At 37.3% G+C, this 19,034-nt stretch overlaps 1 protein-coding gene across 9 annotated transcripts in view; it reads left to right on the top strand.

The window, feature by feature from the left end:
• Nucleotides 1–19,034, top strand: part of ROBO2 (roundabout guidance receptor 2) — a 464,996-nt gene that overhangs the window by 349,896 nt on the left and 96,066 nt on the right. For all 9 annotated transcript variants that reach the window (XM_064469834.1, XM_064469806.1, XM_064469815.1 and 6 more), the window contains 2 exons: nt 8,433–8,557; nt 13,150–13,321. In XM_064469834.1, coding sequence (XP_064325904.1) covers nt 8,433–8,557; nt 13,150–13,321 — 297 coding nt within the window. The remainder of the gene's footprint in view (nt 1–8,432; nt 8,558–13,149; nt 13,322–19,034) is intronic.

The raw sequence follows: 19,034 nt of genomic DNA, 5'->3' as shown, positions 1-19,034 counted from the left end.
ATGGTACAGTTTACATTACCAAGCAGGCTCAAGTGTTAAGATTTTAGGAAAGCACAGGTTTTCTATCTGATCTGAGCAAAAAGCGTATGCTGAATCTCAGACACTTGAGGGGGAAAAAAGTCCTGAGTAATGTATATTATTGGGCAGACAGAATCAGTGCTACTTCTCTTTATATATATCAAAACTAAGTGAAGGACTTTCCAGAAAGGATTTTCCAGGAGTGTCTGTAAGGTGCAGGGGGCACTTAAAAGAGATGATTGGAGAAGATATAATAAAATAGAGATGTATGATTAAAGGGCAGCAGGCTACAGTCTAATGTTGAGATGAAATTCAGACCAGATATTTAAACTTAATGTTTAAATGTACTGTAAAACAAAGAGGAGGAAGGGGTCAGGAAAGGTAGGTGCTGAACTCAGAGCACTGGAAATGGGGGTGGGGGCTTGGGGCAGGAAGTAGATACCTTTCTTTTCTGCTATGTAGGAAACAGAGTTGGAATTTTTAATAATTATTCTCATAGTTTTGTTTCATTGTCATAAGTCCTAGGTAGCAAGGAAGAGCAAATCCTTGGTAGTAATTTTTTTTGTACTTCAACTTTTGTTATAAAAATGATAAATGCAGATTTTGCAGTTATGTTAATTGAGTTTGAATGTAAACTAAACCTTTTCCATTATTGTTTCTCTTGCATCTTTTCCACCAAGAAGATTTATCCCCTTCTTTCTTTTAGGTCATGCAGGAGTAAAAGAGAGATTTTATGTGTCAAGATATATAGGACAGTTAGCGGTTTTTTATTTATTGATTCTCTAGACTTCTTTCACCTCTTGCAAAGAAAGAAAAACATGCTTATGCTTCCACGCTTTCAGAGATTATCTGCTTCGTTGTTTCAGAACAACTGAAGGATAAAAATGTAGTTATATGTGAAATTCAGAGCCTGAATTTAAATTGAAGATTTGAACAATTAGTCCAGGTATGAAGGAAAGTTTAGCATTCTCAAATGATTGAAATGTGATCTTTTCACACTGTTGTCTTTTCACGTGGCTCATCTGAAAAGAGCAAACAGAACAAAACAAAACAAAACAAAAAGAATTTCTCACTTTCCACGAGATAGGAGCAGCATGAAGGACACTTATACGAAAACTGGTCCTGGTAATAATCTTGCTGAGACCTCGCTTCCCCCTGCCTTCTACCTCTGCCCCACTGTAGCCTGGTTCCTCTCCCCCAGTGCTTCCTTTCATTCAGTCTGCTAAAAGTTCTCCCTGCTTTCCCCATGTGCTTCTAATTTTGTATATTTGATCTATTGGTGCAGGATATAGCAGAATTAATTTTGAAGCAGTATCAATGGTAAAGATGGTATCTGAGCTATGGATTACAAATACTCCCCTAGGTCATGGGAAGGTGCTTTTCAGAAGAATCCAAACCAAGTACCTGCTTTGCCACCTCCACCTGTGCCATTTTAAAATAATATCATGGGTCTAGTGAGTGGCTTCACAAATCGGTTGTTATCCCCACGACATATCCATTCCTTGTTTTTATTGGCAGAACCATCCACCTGAAGAAGAAATCATGGAGGAAAGAGAACACACTAAATGAACAAGGAAGGGAACATAGCTAAAGGAAAAACAAAATGTACACAAATGACATCTTTATACTTGATTCGAAGTCCAACTGCACTCATACAGACTAGGGAATAGTTATAGATTCCTATGCTAACATGATACTCATGAGAGAGAAAAAAAGGAAACTGATTTCCCAGGCAACTCAAACATAACTAGCATGCTAAAAAGTTACTTCCTTCCCAGTCTGTGAACATACCTAACCACTTGAGCACACCATAAGATTGAGGAGTCTTTTCACTTTAAAGAAAATGACCATCCTGAACTTGCATTAGTTTATCCCTGATAAGAAATATCTGAATTAGTAATAGGCCTAAATTGTTGTCCTTTCAGGCTTCTGTAATGTATACTGTGTCAGAGGCTACACCCTTGATTTAACATTAGTCATAGCTAATGGCACACTAATAACTACATGTCCTAAGAACCGAACATCACTTTCGGTATCCATTAAGAACTTCTGAGGAAAAAACTGCCAACGAAGCCCGGGTTTCTGGTGTTTGAGACTCGAAATATTTTTTGGTTTCCTCTATTTACTCCGTCAACAATAGTAGCCCTGTAAACCATCTTTCAAGACTCCTAGACTTTCATAGCCACACTTTTTGGCAGCTTACGCCGTGCAAAGGGCAGATGTTATAGCAAGGTATATAAGTAGGGTCTTACAGTTTTCTTTTATATTTGTATCACAAAAACATCCAAAAGTCCTACCAGACCTTCTAGACAAATTTAACCAACAACAACACACAAAGGTTGGGGATCGTTATTTTCTTTGAAGAATTCCTCTAGTGCCTTCAACTGTTGTCTAAGCCAGTATCCGGAAGAGGCAAAGCAATCCTACAAATAAGTAATCCTACTCCATAGATGATGTCAAGGGTTACCTCCCTTTTCAAAATATGTAATACTTCAGCTAGAGCTCTGGGGACTTCTGCTGTCCTCTGTGTAAATGTAGAGGCAGGTCTTGATCTGTATTTGGTAAGACTGGAACTGAGTTTGATTTCTTAAAGCATCAGTGCGTATTGAAGATCAGCTGAAGTGGCCACAAGAATATTGTCACTGTGGTAAGGGTTTGAGATGAGCATCGCAATACTCACTTTCAAGTCTTCGAGGTCTTTGCAAAAAAAGATTGTGGTGTTGAAATGGTTCTAGAAGTCAGAAGACAATTTGAGGAAGGCGCCATTATCTTATCACCCTGACTCTCTGACTTCCAGGCAGAGCTACTGAGTATTGTACCAGGCGTAACTCTGATTGTTCAAAGGATTATTATGGAATTAATTTATTGTTGCAAATGTACAATGCTGAAAAAGACTGTAGATGGGAGAATTAGGTTGGTCTGCTGTCTCTTCCCATCTGGAAGCAGAGCTCAGTCTTAAAGAATCTTGGTGCTTTACCAGCCACTGTGTTTCTGCTTGTTCATCAAAGCTTTTTCCCCTATCAGTGAGCATTGTCTGAGTTTTGCTGAGAACGTTTACAAGTCAGAATCTTTCCCCTTGACCCCTTTGAACCAGCCACAGAAGTATGTTTATGGATAGTAAACAATTCCAGTTTAAAATGAAGTACTCATCTTTATCACTTTAGCTTATCTAAGTAATCTTCATAATGAATTTCATTTGCAGTTCACTGTCAACTGATATTAGTTGCAATTAAAGGTTGTCAAGTCTGTAATTTAAGCCCTTTAATATTTGTTGCTGTCACTCTTTTCCTGTAATATATTATTTTTTTCAATGAGTCTGATCCAGAGACCACATAAGCCAATAGGAGATTTTCTACCAACTTCAATGAGCTTTGAATGAAGTCTCATATGCCATGGTGTGTGAGGACATTTTATCTAAGTACATGTAATTAAAAGATTACTAAAGTTTTTGTTATCTGAAAATTGTTTGGATTATGAAAAATGAGTTTTGTCTCATAGTGGTGGCCTTAGGTAATTGAGGATGTTTAGAAAGGACCCAAACAACAAGAAGAACAACAACAAAAATTCATTTCTGCTCGTGGTAGCAATGCTAGACTAAAACTTCCTACAATATCTACTTCTAATTAAAATCACAGCAATATAGTGTGTGCACCCCAGGGCGCTTGGGCTGAGGCAAGCACTGTGAGCAAGTCATGATAATAAAATTCCCTTAGGATCATTGAATTCAATGTGAACCACAAATCACAAAATCAGCTTAGAGAACTGTCACTGGGAGAAAATGTTGCTAGTACTTGATATGGAATCAGCATACTTTTTGCTATAAATTCATATTTTCCTCCTGTGGTAATTTTCCCCTTCCCTTCTGAGTCTTCTGCCACATTTCTTATCAGGTGACCAGAGTTCACCTAGGAGGGATGAACTCACTGTCTCTGTCAGGCTTCTTTACATCAGCAGCTTTATCAGCTCCTGATGAATTAGTGCAACCTTTAGTATTCAGTAACACTACTGGGAAAGAAATTAATGCAATCCATCCCATCAGATTAGAGATTCTGCAAACTATTAAGATTGGAGAAGAGTTGAGAATTCCATTTGAAATAATTTGCAGTGTTTGTTTCTTCTTTTTTTTTCTAAAGCTCTCTAACACTTGAAGCAGAGGCTACCTTCATATACATTTATTAATAGAATAAAAGATCCATTCAGTCATGCATAAAATGACATCTAGAAAGAGTGCAACAGAATGCACTCTTCCCATTTTGAACAACGTAACTAATGCTCGCTACTGCTCATGCTTTTCTATCTCCATTTTAATTCTTGCAGTAGAATACTGTTCTGTGCTGTAAAAATAGTTCTGAACATGATGTGATTAACCTTGGGGTCCCCCCATCCCCTCATCTCAAAGCCCCCTTGTACATGGCCTATGCTTTCTGTTCATGTTCAACCATCTGATTTCCATATCATCCTGCTCAGTCTCACAAGCGGCTATTAGCATAACAGAGCTTTAGTGTGACATTGATTGAAGCCAGCGCTTGCTGAATGCAGTATCAAAGCATAATTTGCCAGAAATCAAATCTAATTTACTGTGTATTATTTAAATTTCTGAAAAAAAAAAAAAAAAAAAAGAAGTTTCAATAGAAATATACTAGGTCTGTAGTTTTAATTGTTCTTTTTTTCATATTTTTGTCTAGTCCCCTGGAATCCAAGCAATATATTTCCTTTTAGAGACACTGTCTTTGACTTTCAAACATCAATTAAGCAAGATTTTTTCCACTCTGTTTATTCCAATCCAGTTAGTGTTACATCTGAAACAGTAAAGGGTTTGATAGACACAACACTCAGTTTGCTTCTTCATAACAGTTTTTCCAACAGATTCTTCTAATGACCTTAATGTTTAGCTTGAATTAAGCATTAAAGTACCACAGAACTTTAACAGCTGAAGCATATCAAGCCTGCTGTTATTTCTCTAACTGTACCTTTTCAGAGTGTTTTACACATTCACCTACTTCAAGAGAAACAATAATGGCTTGAATTAGGTTTTGTCCAACATTCCACTGAAGCTGGGCTTTGAGGAAGTCATGATCTCAGTTAACCTTTCTGCAAAATGGGAGTAATAATATTTATCTGTCTTTACAAACAGCATGTATATATGAAGATAATGAACTCTCTTTTTAGGAAAATTGAAGAGCCCAAATTCTTTTCTGTCAAAGAAGCCTTGCTGCCTCCGAGCAGCGTTGCTTTGCATCCTCTGGGGATAATGGCAGCCTTACTGCTTTGGTACTTATACTTGACCAAGAATTACTCCTGCAATTATTAACTGTTCCTTTCAGTCAATTTGCATTATTCAACTGGAAATTGATGGATAAAAGTGATATGGTAAAAACATTGTTTAAATGCTGTAAGCAAGATCATTTTTATCAGAAGCTGTCTATAAGCAGAGCTATAGCTGAATATGACAACAAACTGGAACAAAATAGGGGTTTCCTTCATTATAGAACACTGTCTTTGAATAGATGAAAAAAACATATACAAGGTTTTATTTTTGCCAAATGTTTTCATGTTCTTTAAAATTATGATATTGAATAGCTTGGCTGAAAGAACTGGTTGTGTGCTCTAATTAACATAGTGACCAATAAAAGTCAGCTCCTTGTGAGATCAAGAGATTATACTTAAATAAAAGCTCTGATTAATTTACTTATAGTGAATTTCTGGTAATTATGGCTGCAGAGAAAAGCTAGAAAAAATATCCTTGTGTAACCACACATCATTGTTTACTGGAGTCTTTAGAAAGCCTAAACTAGTACCTATGAGGCCATGGATCTTCTGTTCACCTCGTATGGGAAATGCTGGAGAGGACTTGGTGTGTGGCAGGGAGAGAACAGAACAACACGGTCAGTCCATGCCCTTTGGATTATTTGGACTGAGCTACAGCCTTAACTCCTGCTTCTTTTCATTGTCTCTTTTTGCAAAAGAAAGGATCAGTTTTCTGCTCTTAGGAAAGAGAGAGATGTTCAGAGTTAGGGTTAGGTCAAAAAATAGAAACTAGAATGTTTATCTCAACATCCTAGATGTTTATCTCTACCTTGTAGTCAAGGTAGTTCCTTGACTACCAAATTACCTTAATTTGGTCCTTGGAAAGTCTGCTACAGCAACAAGTTCAGTGCTATTACATCTGCTCAAAGCTTTGAATTACTGACTTGGAGTACAGCCTCTGCGTGTAAGAATGTTTCAGATGAACCCTTAAACTTACCTACCTTGCATTTATTCAGTTATGTGATTTGAAAGATAGGCTTATGGAAATGCCATGCCCTTCTTCCTTCTACTGAGCTGTCTCAGACCACCCTCTGCATAACATAGGCCCAGTGCACCAAGCATGCCTACGAAGTAATCTTAGGTATCGATCGTGCTTAGGTGTGATCTATGGGATGGTCTCCTGACACCAGGTTTTTTAGCGTCACAATAGAAAGATTATGGTCTTGAGGCCACCCATAACACAGCATAGACATAGGACTCATGCATAGCCCCTGTCAAATGCAGATCTAACACATGAAGAGGTTAGAGTTTTTCTGCTCTCCTTTCTGCATGAAGTTGCTGTTGATTCCATAGTAATACCCTGGATAATTAACTTCTAAGACTAACACCTGCTGAGGCCTGGGGAAGAGGTGGACACTTCTCTGTCCAGAGAGGCCAAAGCCTGTGCTTAGGAGTGTGAAGCAGAGGGAAGATTCCTCATGTTGTCCTCACCTTCTGCCTTCTAAATTGATGGTGATTCTATTAAGTGCTTTGCAGTTCTTGTTTTAATAGTGCATTAAACCAGTGATATTCAACTGGTGCTCTTTAGACTCCTGCTGATCTGTAAAGCCTTGGGAAGTACCTCATGAGATAACTGTAAAGTGTATTTAAAAAAAAACAGATCTGCATACATTTCTATGCAGCTAACAGATCTGTGTCTGTGCTGTCAGCAGGTGTAATCGGAAGCTGGGTCTTGATTGCTCTTCGTGCCTAATTAAATAGTTTTTAATTATAATGGTGAAAATATGGTTTTCTAAAACACTTAAATTCTGTTTACCTGAAAGCTCAGTGTTCCTAAACCATCCCTCTCCACAACCACCAAACCTACAGTAGAATAGAAGAAAATTAATGTGGGGTTTTTAATTATTATTTTGTCCCCTTCTTCAGCCTGCCCCAAAAGTTAGCTAATCTTTTGATGACAATATTTGGAAACACTCTTACATTTTTAAGATATGTCAAAGAGTATAAATCCAATTCCAGTAAATTCCAAAGTTGAATTAAGTCTGGGAGTCTGCATGTCATGCATAGAAAAGTCATTTGCTTTGTCACATTATGCTCAACATAGTCACTGATGTCAAGCTTTTTCTCTCAAATCCTCCAATGCTACTTCCCCATTTTCCTTCTGCACATTAAGACCTTTTCTCTCCCTTCTTATTCCCACCGAACATTGACTCTCTGTTCTCCATCAATACCCCCAAACAAGTAAAACTACACCTCTCTTTTAGAAATTCTTCACTTCTGACTGTGCCATCTTCTTGAAAACACAGCCAGTCCTGGTTCTGCTTTCTTGTTTTAACTCCAGTTTGTCTGTTTTTCTTTTCCTTATCTCTTCCTGATCTCCTGGAATATCTATTCGTTCTTACTCACCACTCAGTGCTGCCCACCAACTCCTCAACTCTTGCTTCTGTCTTGGCTTTACACAAGCTGAAATCCGGATATCTCAAGTTAGTGTTTTAGCAACTGTTCTTTTACAGCAAGTCCTCCTTCCCACTCCATTTGTGACCACACTACCCCTAACAGAAGTGAGGGAGCTCTTGAGCTTATGTCCTGCTGTCATCCGGACTTCCTTTCCTTTCTCAGTTGTTTTTAAAAGTCTAGAAGGGCAGACTGAAAAAAGCAGTCTGTATATCCTACTTCATACCTTGCAATTCAGGACAGGTCCAGCACAACAACAAGCTCTGTGAAGAGTAGAGGGTATAGGGTATGAGAGTGCCAATATCTGCCCAGGCGAAAGGTAGAATACATCCACAGCTGGTATCATAAACACCTGACCGCTGCTCCTTAGCATTTTTTGTAATCAGAATTTACTCTAGCATGTATGGGTGTAATGTTCCTTTCCTTTGGGTTTTTTGGTGTTTGGGGTTTTTTTTGGGGGGGTGTGTTTTTTTGTTTTGTTTTATTTTGTTTTTTTAATGACCGGGGATATCACATACTGATATTGCTGCTCTTCTTGTTGCTGTTGTTGTTTTTGTTTATATATTAGTTCTGTTTATACTAGTTAATGTTTCTGGTGTTATGTCCTCTGGCATAAAACAAATATCCATAATGTCGTCTGTTTCCTTCAATATTCCTCATCTCCCCCTTGCAAAATGTCCTAAATTTACACCATGGTTTTTCTTACATTGTAGCTCCCCCACAGTTTGTGGTGAGACCACGAGACCAGATTGTAGCCCAGGGTCGAACAGTGACTTTTCCTTGTGAAACTAAAGGAAATCCCCAGCCAGCTGTTTTCTGGCAAAAAGAAGGAAGCCAGGTAAGTTATAAGCACCCTATAAGTCTTTCAAGCCTTTCTAAATAGTTATATTGTGGGGTTTTTTTAGGATTATTATTTATATTACCTTTCACAGATTCTTTTAATCTTCCACAGGAATTTGTCTTTTAAACTATCACTATTCCCTACCAGCATTTTTGTTGCTGGTTTTTAAAATATTAATATTCTGAAGAACTCAAAGGCCATTTAAGTTGGTGAAGCTTGTGCTAGGTGCTGTATAAGTGTATAGAAAACAACAGTATATGTCTTAAAGACTTTTCATTCTGAAGCCCCCAACAAGCAGGTGGGTGAGACAAGCATCATAGACAAAGAAGGTATGACTCAATTTTTAACTAATCAGAGTCAGTAATTGCAGTTCACAACCTGCCTAGACATGATCAAGCAGGTATATATCTTGCAAGTTGATTTGCATTGCCATATTCTCATAGTGCATACAGATACAGGTTTGAACACACGGGTGCTTTCTTCAGTAAAACTGTCTCAGGAAATTTCAGAATCCGGTTTTGGAAATATTTCCCTGATCCTTACTGTCATTTTTTGAAAGCAAAATTTCTGACGTAGCAGTCAATGTTGCCATCAGCCAATGCTAACTTCTATAGCTTAATATTTAAATGTCATGCCGTAACATTTTTTACTGCTTTTGCTGTATTGGCAATATGTTACAGCAGAATTCAGTCCTTCTCACTTTCAATGTGCAGTTCACATTAGTACGTTAGATTTGAACACTGTAAACTATGTGCCGTATTCTCTTTTACATCCGTGGAGAGATTAAAAGTGGCAAGTGGATGCTCAAGGACAGTGCCTTCTGCAGCTACTTGATGAAGCCTGTCATGACTACGTCTGTCTATGTATCTATGCTATGTACCTTTCTCCATTGGCTGAACTAGTCTTTTCAGAGCCCTGTGCCACTTTTTCCCATAGGGCAATGTGTGAGTTAACTCAAGTATCCACACTGTGCTGTGCAGTGCGGATGAGCCTTTTGTCTAATCTGGCAGCATTGTGTGTACCACCCCAGTTGAAAAGTGAAATAAGAACTGACCTGCAGATCGCCCGCTCAGCCCCACCTGCTTCTGCATCACCTTCTTACGAGGTCAGATGACTGGTCCAGAATGACAGGACCAAGGCTGACAGCACTTTGTGCTCTGTTGCCTTTATGGCTTACAATGATACAACACTGTTACTTTATGAGTGTAAACTTAGTCTTCAGTGTGTTTCTTGCAGTGTATTATTTGGAGAACTTTAGATCTAGCCTCCATGGATCACATCCTTGAAAAGCACAGTATTGTGAGTCTCACGAAGGTGAAAATTGTTCCGAGGGGGAAGTAGAATAGCATGTTGAAATTAAAGTAGGAAGTACTGATGTGCTAGCAAACATTTGAAAACCCTTCCTTGTAGAGCATTTTAATAACATGGTAATGTTTATGTAAAGTGAGCTTATAGTGTCACACTTGAATCTAATAAAGTGGACATCCATCATGCTGTAATAAAGAGAAGAGCTTCTAATTAAAGTAGGACATCATTTGCAGGATTAAAGTCATTTAGCGTAATTGAAAAGTGTTAATACTCTATTTTATCCTCTTCCATTGGTATCACTTCAAGGGTAAAAACATTTTAAGGTGAAAATGCATCTTGTGTCTTTAATTGAATGTTATTACCTACTGATTGTACCATGTTGAAGCTGTTTAATTACAAACCTGGAAAATTAATTACCATATTGAGAACTAGATCCCTGAGGGTTAGAATGGTCTTTTTTGGCAAATAAATGCAACATAAAAATTGATACCAACATGGTTTATAATCAAACCTTGAAACACAGCTCAATGTGATTCACTACACCCTTGTGTTAATCTTATTTGAGCATCAGTGAAGTAACGCAGGCTAATGTCACTGTCTCAGTATACAACTTGCCAGATTTTGCAATGAGATGCCATAGAATAGGTGAGTTTCCACATGCTGTTTACCATCATACAAATCTGAAGGATGGTACTTTGGCCAAATTAGCCATTGTCCACTGAACACACATGACTTTTGACCTTTGTATGCCCAACTATAAGTTGATGCTTGGCTTTGCAATGCTTGCTTCTGCATTTACTGAAGGAACTGTTTGCAGCACCACTGTTAGTGTTCAGAATAATGTCATGTAGTCATGTTAGCCCACTCCAGTAATTGTAGGGCATTTTTCATTGTGAATTCGTTTCTCAGTCCTGTGTTTCTGAGCACAACCAGCTGGAAGGGAGGAGAGCTCTTCCCTCCTGAGTCATTTTTTGTGCCAACTTGTACATAAGCAGCTGGTCCTTTGTACTTGGTAGCCTTTTCCCCAGAGCCTAACAGCCACCAGTCAATGAAATGCACCAGGGCAGGGTGTGTGTAACCTTTAGACTCTCTAGATTAAATTATTCCTTGAGATAAATTCAGTGGTATTACATGAGGGAGGACTCTAGTCCCCCTGTTTGCAACCCAGCATGCCACCATTGTGCCCAGATGAGCAACCGGACAGCTAATTAAGACAAGTGAAAGTGTAAAAACATTTAAAAAGGGGTTGTACTGTAATTTATGACAAGTTGTCGTTCATAGCTCTCTGGTGTTTGAAGGGAAGAGTCATGAGACTGTTGAGCTTCTCCTGAAATGTGGAATATTCACTGGAATGTGGTACCTCTCAAAAACAGATAAGTCCATGCTGAAGATAAAAAGAAGGGTAGCTTCCCTTTTCTAACACAGGGATGAAGAGTACTCTGCATCTTTTTCTTCTTAAGGATTAGGAGCTTGATCCTTGCACTGTCTTTTACATTGTGTTTCTTTTTACACATTGTGTAACGAGTGATAAATGGAGTCAAGCTCAGCCATATCAAAATTCTCTGCTTTCTCATAAAATTTAGTGGAAGTTTCATAATACCCTCATTTGGTAGGTGTCTGTGCCAGGCAGAAGTTATTCTAAAAGTTTCAAAGCAATTCAGAAAGCACGGCAATATTTCAAGACCCACTTAGCCCTGTAGCCTGAAACGGTTTCAGAATTTTCACACCTTTTTTTCTTATTGGATCTGACATGTTTACTGGATGCATATTGATTTGTGAGGAAAAATTTGCTGTGAAAAGTTTCTTGAACATTGACATTGAAAGGGGGTAAGGGGAAGACTCATCCTAGGGTGACAAGTAGCCTAGTAGGTTAATACAATCAGAAGGATACCTGGAGTGTCGGATATTATTTAAAGCATATCACTCTCCTTTTATTGCCAAAACTAAAAAGACAAAGGTGTGAGTTTCTCTTCAAAGCAGATTTTTTTTAAATCCAAGTTTGTTGCCTGTCAGTTCCAAATCATTTCTTGTAAACCATTAAGGTCAACAGAAAATCCATTTAATGCCCTACTCCATACTTTTGGATTTTCTTTTTAGCCCATATAGACAAACTTAGAAGTTAGTAGGGAGTTGTCTTGAGAAAGTGCAGCAGGGCTATACAGAGCTGCAGTAATGAGTGAAAGTTTATCACAGCATGGTAGCAGTGCATTGGGATATTCCTGATACAAACAATTGTATTTTTTCAGAGAGGCTTGTTGAGTTGGCATAAAAAAGAGACTGGAATTACTGTTTTTTAATTATTGTTTGATCTATTCTCCTTTCTGTCTCAATGAGCAATGCTGCTGACCTTTTCGTTCACATTGCCTCCCTTTTCCTGTTCTTTTTTATTCACATCAAGAGCTGTGCCAGATGGTATAACTTTTTCCTTGAAAACACAGCCCTCACCACTAAAAGCTTTTCTGTCCTTTTCTGTATTATTGATTCATTCAGTCCTTCATCATATGCAATGGCTGCTACATCCATTCCAGTTATTCTTATTGACATCCCTCTTTTCTCCAATCCAGCCCAAAGGCAAAAGCTAATCTCCCTGTTTTGTGCTAACTGATATCTTATCCTACATGAAATTATTTTTTCTCTCTGATGATTTCCACATCAGATTTATACCCTTTCTCTTCACCCTCAAGGCTCCGTGTTGCTTTTCTCCTCTGGTATATCTCAGTTTTAATTTCATTTTACTTGTTTAAGTTCTTCTACTCTGCCAGCTTCTCCTACTTTATGACCTGTTTGTATCTTCCTCCCAGCTTTCCTTCTGCACCATGCTCTTTGCCCAGAGCATATTCACAGCCAAACAATAGTGCTGTGCTCCCTCAGGTCTCCAGGATTCAATACTTTCTGCTAGTTTCCTAATGTTTACTGTAGTATTGTGTCCTCCTGGTTTGACAGCCAACTAAGTATATTATTACAATTAAATTCAGAATGAAGATGAATGTGTCACAAATACAAATCACTCAAGTGCAATTGTTGGAAAATGTCTCCTTGCCTAGACCCCCAGACAGAACACACCACTGTGCGCTGTCAAAGGGCTGTTTCTAATTTAAACTGCAAGTTGCCCAAGGCGCAGGGAAAGCTAGCTCTATGTGTTCATAAAGTTATAACCGCACTTACTTTTTCCTCTAGTATATATAGAGAGAGTACTTTTAAGGAAAAATCATTTTCTCTCTTGCTGAGGCAAGAGTGGTGCTTTGTGTTTTGAATTGATGTGAGATGAATTATCTTTGCAGAACCTACTCTTCCCAAACCAACCTCTCCAACCCAACAGCAGATATTCAGTGTCACCAACCGGAGACCTCACTATTACCAACATTCAGCGGTCTGATGCAGGCTACTACATTTGTCAAGCACTGACAGTTGCTGGAAGCATTTTAGCAAAGGCTCAGCTGGAGGTTACTGATGGTGAGCTATAGAAATTCTTACTGTTTTTTCCTGTCAAAAGTACTTTAAAAGTAGTGTGATAAAGACATATGAGATCACATAATTCATACAAGTAAACAGACAAATTTCTGCAGAAAATACAATGAAAAAAGGGTCTCAGTGCGATTCTCTATGGTTTCAAAAAGGCATCGAAGTCTTGCCTTTTGCTTGCTTTCTGGAGGTTCCTTGATAATACAAACAAGGTACAAACCAGCCTAGAATAGGGTTGGTAAGAAAGGAAGCTTCTTGGTTCACTAGAGCTGAAATAGGACTGCGAAAAATACTGCGAAGAATGAATAGGTTTGTCATTTGAGCAGAGAACTGGGGTGCAGAAAAATCAGGCTCAATTCCCACCTAGTCTTCAGTATTTTCTTAGGCAGCTAGTTTGGGGATGTGTCCTTAGCTCAGTCAAATCAATGCAGTTGCCTTGAAATTACTGTATTACTCTTGGCTAAGAACAGCTACAACATGTAGCCCATTAGTCCCTGTGGCAATAAGGCACTAAGATATTTCCTTACTTCAGAGCTGTGTTCTAAAACTTCCTCGTATGGTTAGATGTGAAAAGAGACACATAAATACACAGGTAGGGTTCTCAGGAAAGGAAAAGTGCTACATGATCTGTCTTGACGCTTTCTGTTTCAAAATTTTGGGTTTAAAAGTTATTCTGCCTTGAAGTTTACCTTACTACATCCACAAACATGATTCCTTTTCATGTGCCAGGAATCCTGTTGATATCCCTCTGCATCCCATTGTGGGTAGAAGGCAGTTTGCATCCTTTAATGTTAGTGAAGAAAACAACAGAATTCCTCATATACTAAGAGGCTGTTGCACTCCCTGGCATCATTATTCCTTAACTGACTCATTAAATATCTCCTGACAGACTTTGATGAATTTTTTGCCTTAAAACTGTTGTTATATGCAGAGGTCTACTTTTACTGTTCCCTTAGAGACCTGCCTGCACCATGAAAGTTTGAAAAGATGTCTAATTCTGAATAATCTGGCTTTTCACAAGAGCATATTCATCACAAGTGACAAGTAGAGAGGTTCAGGCTCATGTTACAGAGGTTTGAGCATTAATTTGATGCCTTTTCTTTGTTTCCCAAAAACTGTCTATATTTTTATGACAAGGGGAGATAATTTCTGCCTTATCCTTGCATCTTTACAAGCACATTGCTTTTCTGTAAAGTAGTTTCTGGAGACTAAAGGCTAACCTTTTCTCCGCAGTCTCTTTAAGTCCTTTCTGTCACGGTCTATGACAAAATGATGCATTTTCATTCAATCCAAATTTAAATGTAGATTAAAAGGTCATTTAAAATTAATGGAAAGGCAGTATTTTTTAATATCTGTCCATAGCGCTGCATGATGCGATGCCATGACTGTGATTGGAATAAATAGAACACACAAACATTGGCTACGAGGACATTGAGCTGTTAATGGTTGCACCTGCTGATGCTGTACAGATTTACTGCAACAGGGGCTGAGAGGATCAAATCAGGTTCAAGGATGTTAGTGATGAAAAATTTTTCCTTTTGACAGACAAGGCCTGTGGCCTATCTTTATCTAGTTTTTTTTTTGTGTGTGTGTAAATAATAAATCCTAATGACCTCTTTGGCATCTTTGTTAGGTTTATTTAAGAATTCAACAGAAAGCTCACAAAGGTGTCCCTGCTAAAATGCAAACTCAACTACAATTAATTCTGATTAAAGGTGGTGTGCATTCCACATTGCTACAGAAAGCATTAGTTGGTGGATCTGCTGCTCAGGGGATGCAAGGCCTGCATTCTTCAAATGCTTTCCAGAACCCACTGTCAGCATGATCATTATGAAATAATACAAGATTTCTTTATAGAAATACCATTTTATTCTTGAGTCAAAGGGCAGGTGAGGTCAGAAGAAAAGTGCCAGAACAATATTGTGGAACTGAGATTATATAAATAAATGTACCATTAGATCACAGATATTTTTTAATTGTTTTCAATTAGGTAGTTAACCATAAATGTCTAAATCATGTTTTTTTGGTTGATGCTGAGCAGAAGTTATGGAAGCTAATGATTTTTATCAGTAGGGAAATCTAATTTAATGGTTTTAAAAATATAATAAAAGAAACACTGTGCATGTTAGCTATATACTTAAGCATTAGTGTTCTAGTTTTTGGCGGGTGATTTCAGTTTTACTTCATAGCCCAGAATTTTTCTGTTTGGTTAATGATTTAATAATAGTGGCGAGCCATCTTTTTCATTTTGAACACATTCTTGTTTGATCCAGAGTAATTTAGATCCAATTGAAGTTCCAATACAGAATGAAAACATGTGTCATGTGCAGAAAAACAAGTGCTTAATTATACCATATATAGCAGTGTTTCAGTTGTTACATTTTTGCACTTACAAGTCTTTACTGGAAATATTTTTAACTCAAGTGTTCACATGAGAAGAGATTACTAGCTGTGATGAAATGTGCTGAGTTGAGTGATAATTTTGCTGATTATGGACTCTGCTAAGAGCCTTCAGTGTATTTGAAATTCAAATCTTGTATTTTCTTGAAAGGCTATCATATAATCCACCATCTAACCACATCTGGAAAAGCAAAATCATTTTAAAAATTGAGACATTCTCAGCAATCCTTTCAAACTCAAGAAGTGAATAGGCAGCTCCCAGTCTTGAAGTGACAGATCATGCAAGTAAACCAAATGCTTCCATCTAAGTATGTTCTAAAGATAAAAAGAGTAGTTTACAATTAGTAATGTATTCCATAAATTTATCCATCATGCACAGAGTATTTTGGAGAAGATCTCCATTTCTCCTAATCTAGTCATTTTTTTATATTTATTTACAAAATTTTGACCACAGCATGCTCAACTGTAGGATCAGCCTACCAATGCTGGTTGTGGTTTAGGATGATTATTGGAATGGAGGAGCAAGCTTAACGTCCCACAGTGGATGGTAACATAAGAATGAAATGTTTTAGGATATTCAATTAATTAAAACAATCACATTTCAGGGCTTTTGAATGAATGCAAAAGGCTGGACCTATAAGGAGAATTCAGAGCATATGTCAAAAAAAAAAAGAGAGAAGGAGTTGGCAGCATACCTTAACAGCTCCCTCTCCACTGCTTTGGAATAGACACTGAAGATGTTTTTCCCAAACTCCTCTGCGATTTTTTGACTGTAGGTCTATTGAGTATTCTGGGATATGTATCTCTCAAATCCTCCTGGAAGAATTTAATGTCACTCACAGTTTACTTATCTGCAAATCTGGCAACCATGAGTCCTGTCCCTGATCAAATATATATTAAATGTTTTATAGTGAGTGTGACAGTTTCAAACAGGAGAGATTCAGAACAACTTCATGGCCTCCTGTGAAGCTCTTCTGCAAAAAAGACAGAGGAAGGCTTCGTCTCTGCTTTTCCACCTCTCAGGAGAGCACCCTACCCTATCATGCTAGCGTTCATCATGAGAATTTCATGCCTTGTGTCTGATTTTTCCCATTAATTCACCAGGAGAACTTTTGAAATGTTGATTTTGGAAGTGCCAAAGTAAAGACTTCATTTCGCCATTCTTATTTTAATTTCCTGTTGGAATTTGACCAAATTCCATCCAAATTTAAACATGGTTTCAGCTGATCCCAAATTGTAGTGAATAGACTGTTCATTAAGAAATATAATTCGTTCTTTTCTGATACTCTCCTCAAAATTCAAGCTGCATTTTATCAGGAAAAGGAATCTGACAATTTTTCAGTTACCAGAATATGTGAATATATGGTTGCTGACAAATAGTTTCAAAACAATTTTTTAAAATTAAATTAATTTTGAAAACAGCTTCTCTTTTACTATGCAAATATATTTTAGCCACACAAAATCTTTCTGTAGAATGGATATAAAAGTTTTCTCCTAGGAGAAAACAATGTAAAGTTTAAATAAAACATTAAAATGTTGTAAAAGAAACTAAGAAAAACCCCAACCCTTTTGTAGATATTTTTCATTATCTCTCTGTTCTTCATAATGCTTATGATATATCTTTTTAAACCTCAAACCAAGTTTTGAATCTTTGTACAGGAGACCTATGTAGTAGGAATACAAGCAGGTATACACGTGTTAGAGAAGATTTACAAGTCATAGCTGTGAAGACAATACACTCTTTCACAGATCAGTGGAAACCCTAAGTGTTCATTTAACCTTTAGCCTTAGTGTCATGGAAACCTGTAGTGGTCTTTCACCCATAACACCCTTGAAAATGAAGATTCCTTCTGGCCAGGAGACTTTCAATTACACTATTGATCAGAGCTGTTTAAAGGATTATGAGCTCCTCATTTGGGCTGTAAAAAAACTAATTACGTGCCAAAGAACAATATCTGTAATGCAGCAGTTTCTGAAAATACCTACATTGCTACACATATGAAAGGCAATTAGATGCAGCAAATAACTGCAGTGGATCAGTTAGCCACTTAAGTAATTCTTTTTCCCTAACTTTTAGCTACCTAGAAAACTGGGATTTACTATTTTATGTTAAATCTAAATGAAAAATTACACAGCTAACTTTTCATTTGAATATACTGCAGGTATGCTGATAGTACACATGAGCTGAGATAAATTTTTATTTCACCAAATGGCTGAACAGTATAGTCATAAGGAACCTTAATGAGATAAAAAATTTTATATCAAAGTGAAAATGCATTACATTTTCCCTTTTCTTGTAGTGTTTCCTGTCCTATCTCTGTGTTCAGTGGGTGATATTTCAGAATTTCGAAAATAGCTTTCGCATTCTGGTGTTAATAAATAATCTGCATTGGCTTTCTGTTTTCATTTTCAATTTCAATAAATGAGATGAACTCACACTCCAAGTTGCTACTAATACTAATGATTCTATCCTTTGTCTGTCTTGTTAGCAAAAGAAGGTAGTTAGTATTTTTGCAACAATACAATTACAGAAATAATTATTTTAGGTATAAATGTACCACTAACATCTCCGTAATATTTTTTATTTATGAAATAACTTAATGCAAGTGCTTCAGATCTGTTGAAGGTTCCAGAGATTTGCATCTCAAACAGCTCAAATACAACAGAAACCATATTATTTCACAATAATTTATTTCTACTTAATTATTAGAGTCAGGTATTGTGTATGGATTATAATGAACCAGGTTCTCAGCTAGAATAAACGTTTCAAACTCAGTTGACATCAGTGGAGGAAGGCTAACTTACACTTGTTTAGGAGCTAATCCTGCCTGTTATAATATTTAATGCCAATCATATAATTGTTCAGTTGTTCAAAGATTTAAAACAGCGGCAGTGTGGCAGGTAAATATATAAAAATGAATTCTTGGTTCTGTTATACTGATTTTATGCAGCGGTCATAGCCTTGTTTGTATTCAAGTATTATTTCACATTCATTTTGTATAAACACATTCTTTAGAAACGAAGAGTTATATTTTGCTGCTTAACAGATGACTGAGAGAATAGGTTCAACAGCAGAATTATTTATGAAAAATTGGTCTTTCAATAGAAGTGAACACAAACATTTTATCTCAACTTCAGGAGATCTCACTGGTCATGGAATGAGGTTCACTGGTTACGGAGTCCTTTAAGCAGTCTTTCAAGCATGCAAATGTAAATTACAAGGGGAAAAAATTAAGAGAGTTCATGGCTTTAAAAGGTGATGAAATTATTTGATAAGTAAGCTATTAAATGGCTTGATTGAGTT

The sequence above is a fragment of the Phalacrocorax carbo genome, chromosome 1 (assembly GCF_963921805.1).
Source record: "Phalacrocorax carbo chromosome 1, bPhaCar2.1, whole genome shotgun sequence".
Lineage (NCBI taxonomy): Eukaryota > Metazoa > Chordata > Aves > Suliformes > Phalacrocoracidae > Phalacrocorax > Phalacrocorax carbo.
Note: the sequence above shows the minus strand (reverse complement) of the source record. Positions and strands in the feature narration are given on the sequence as shown.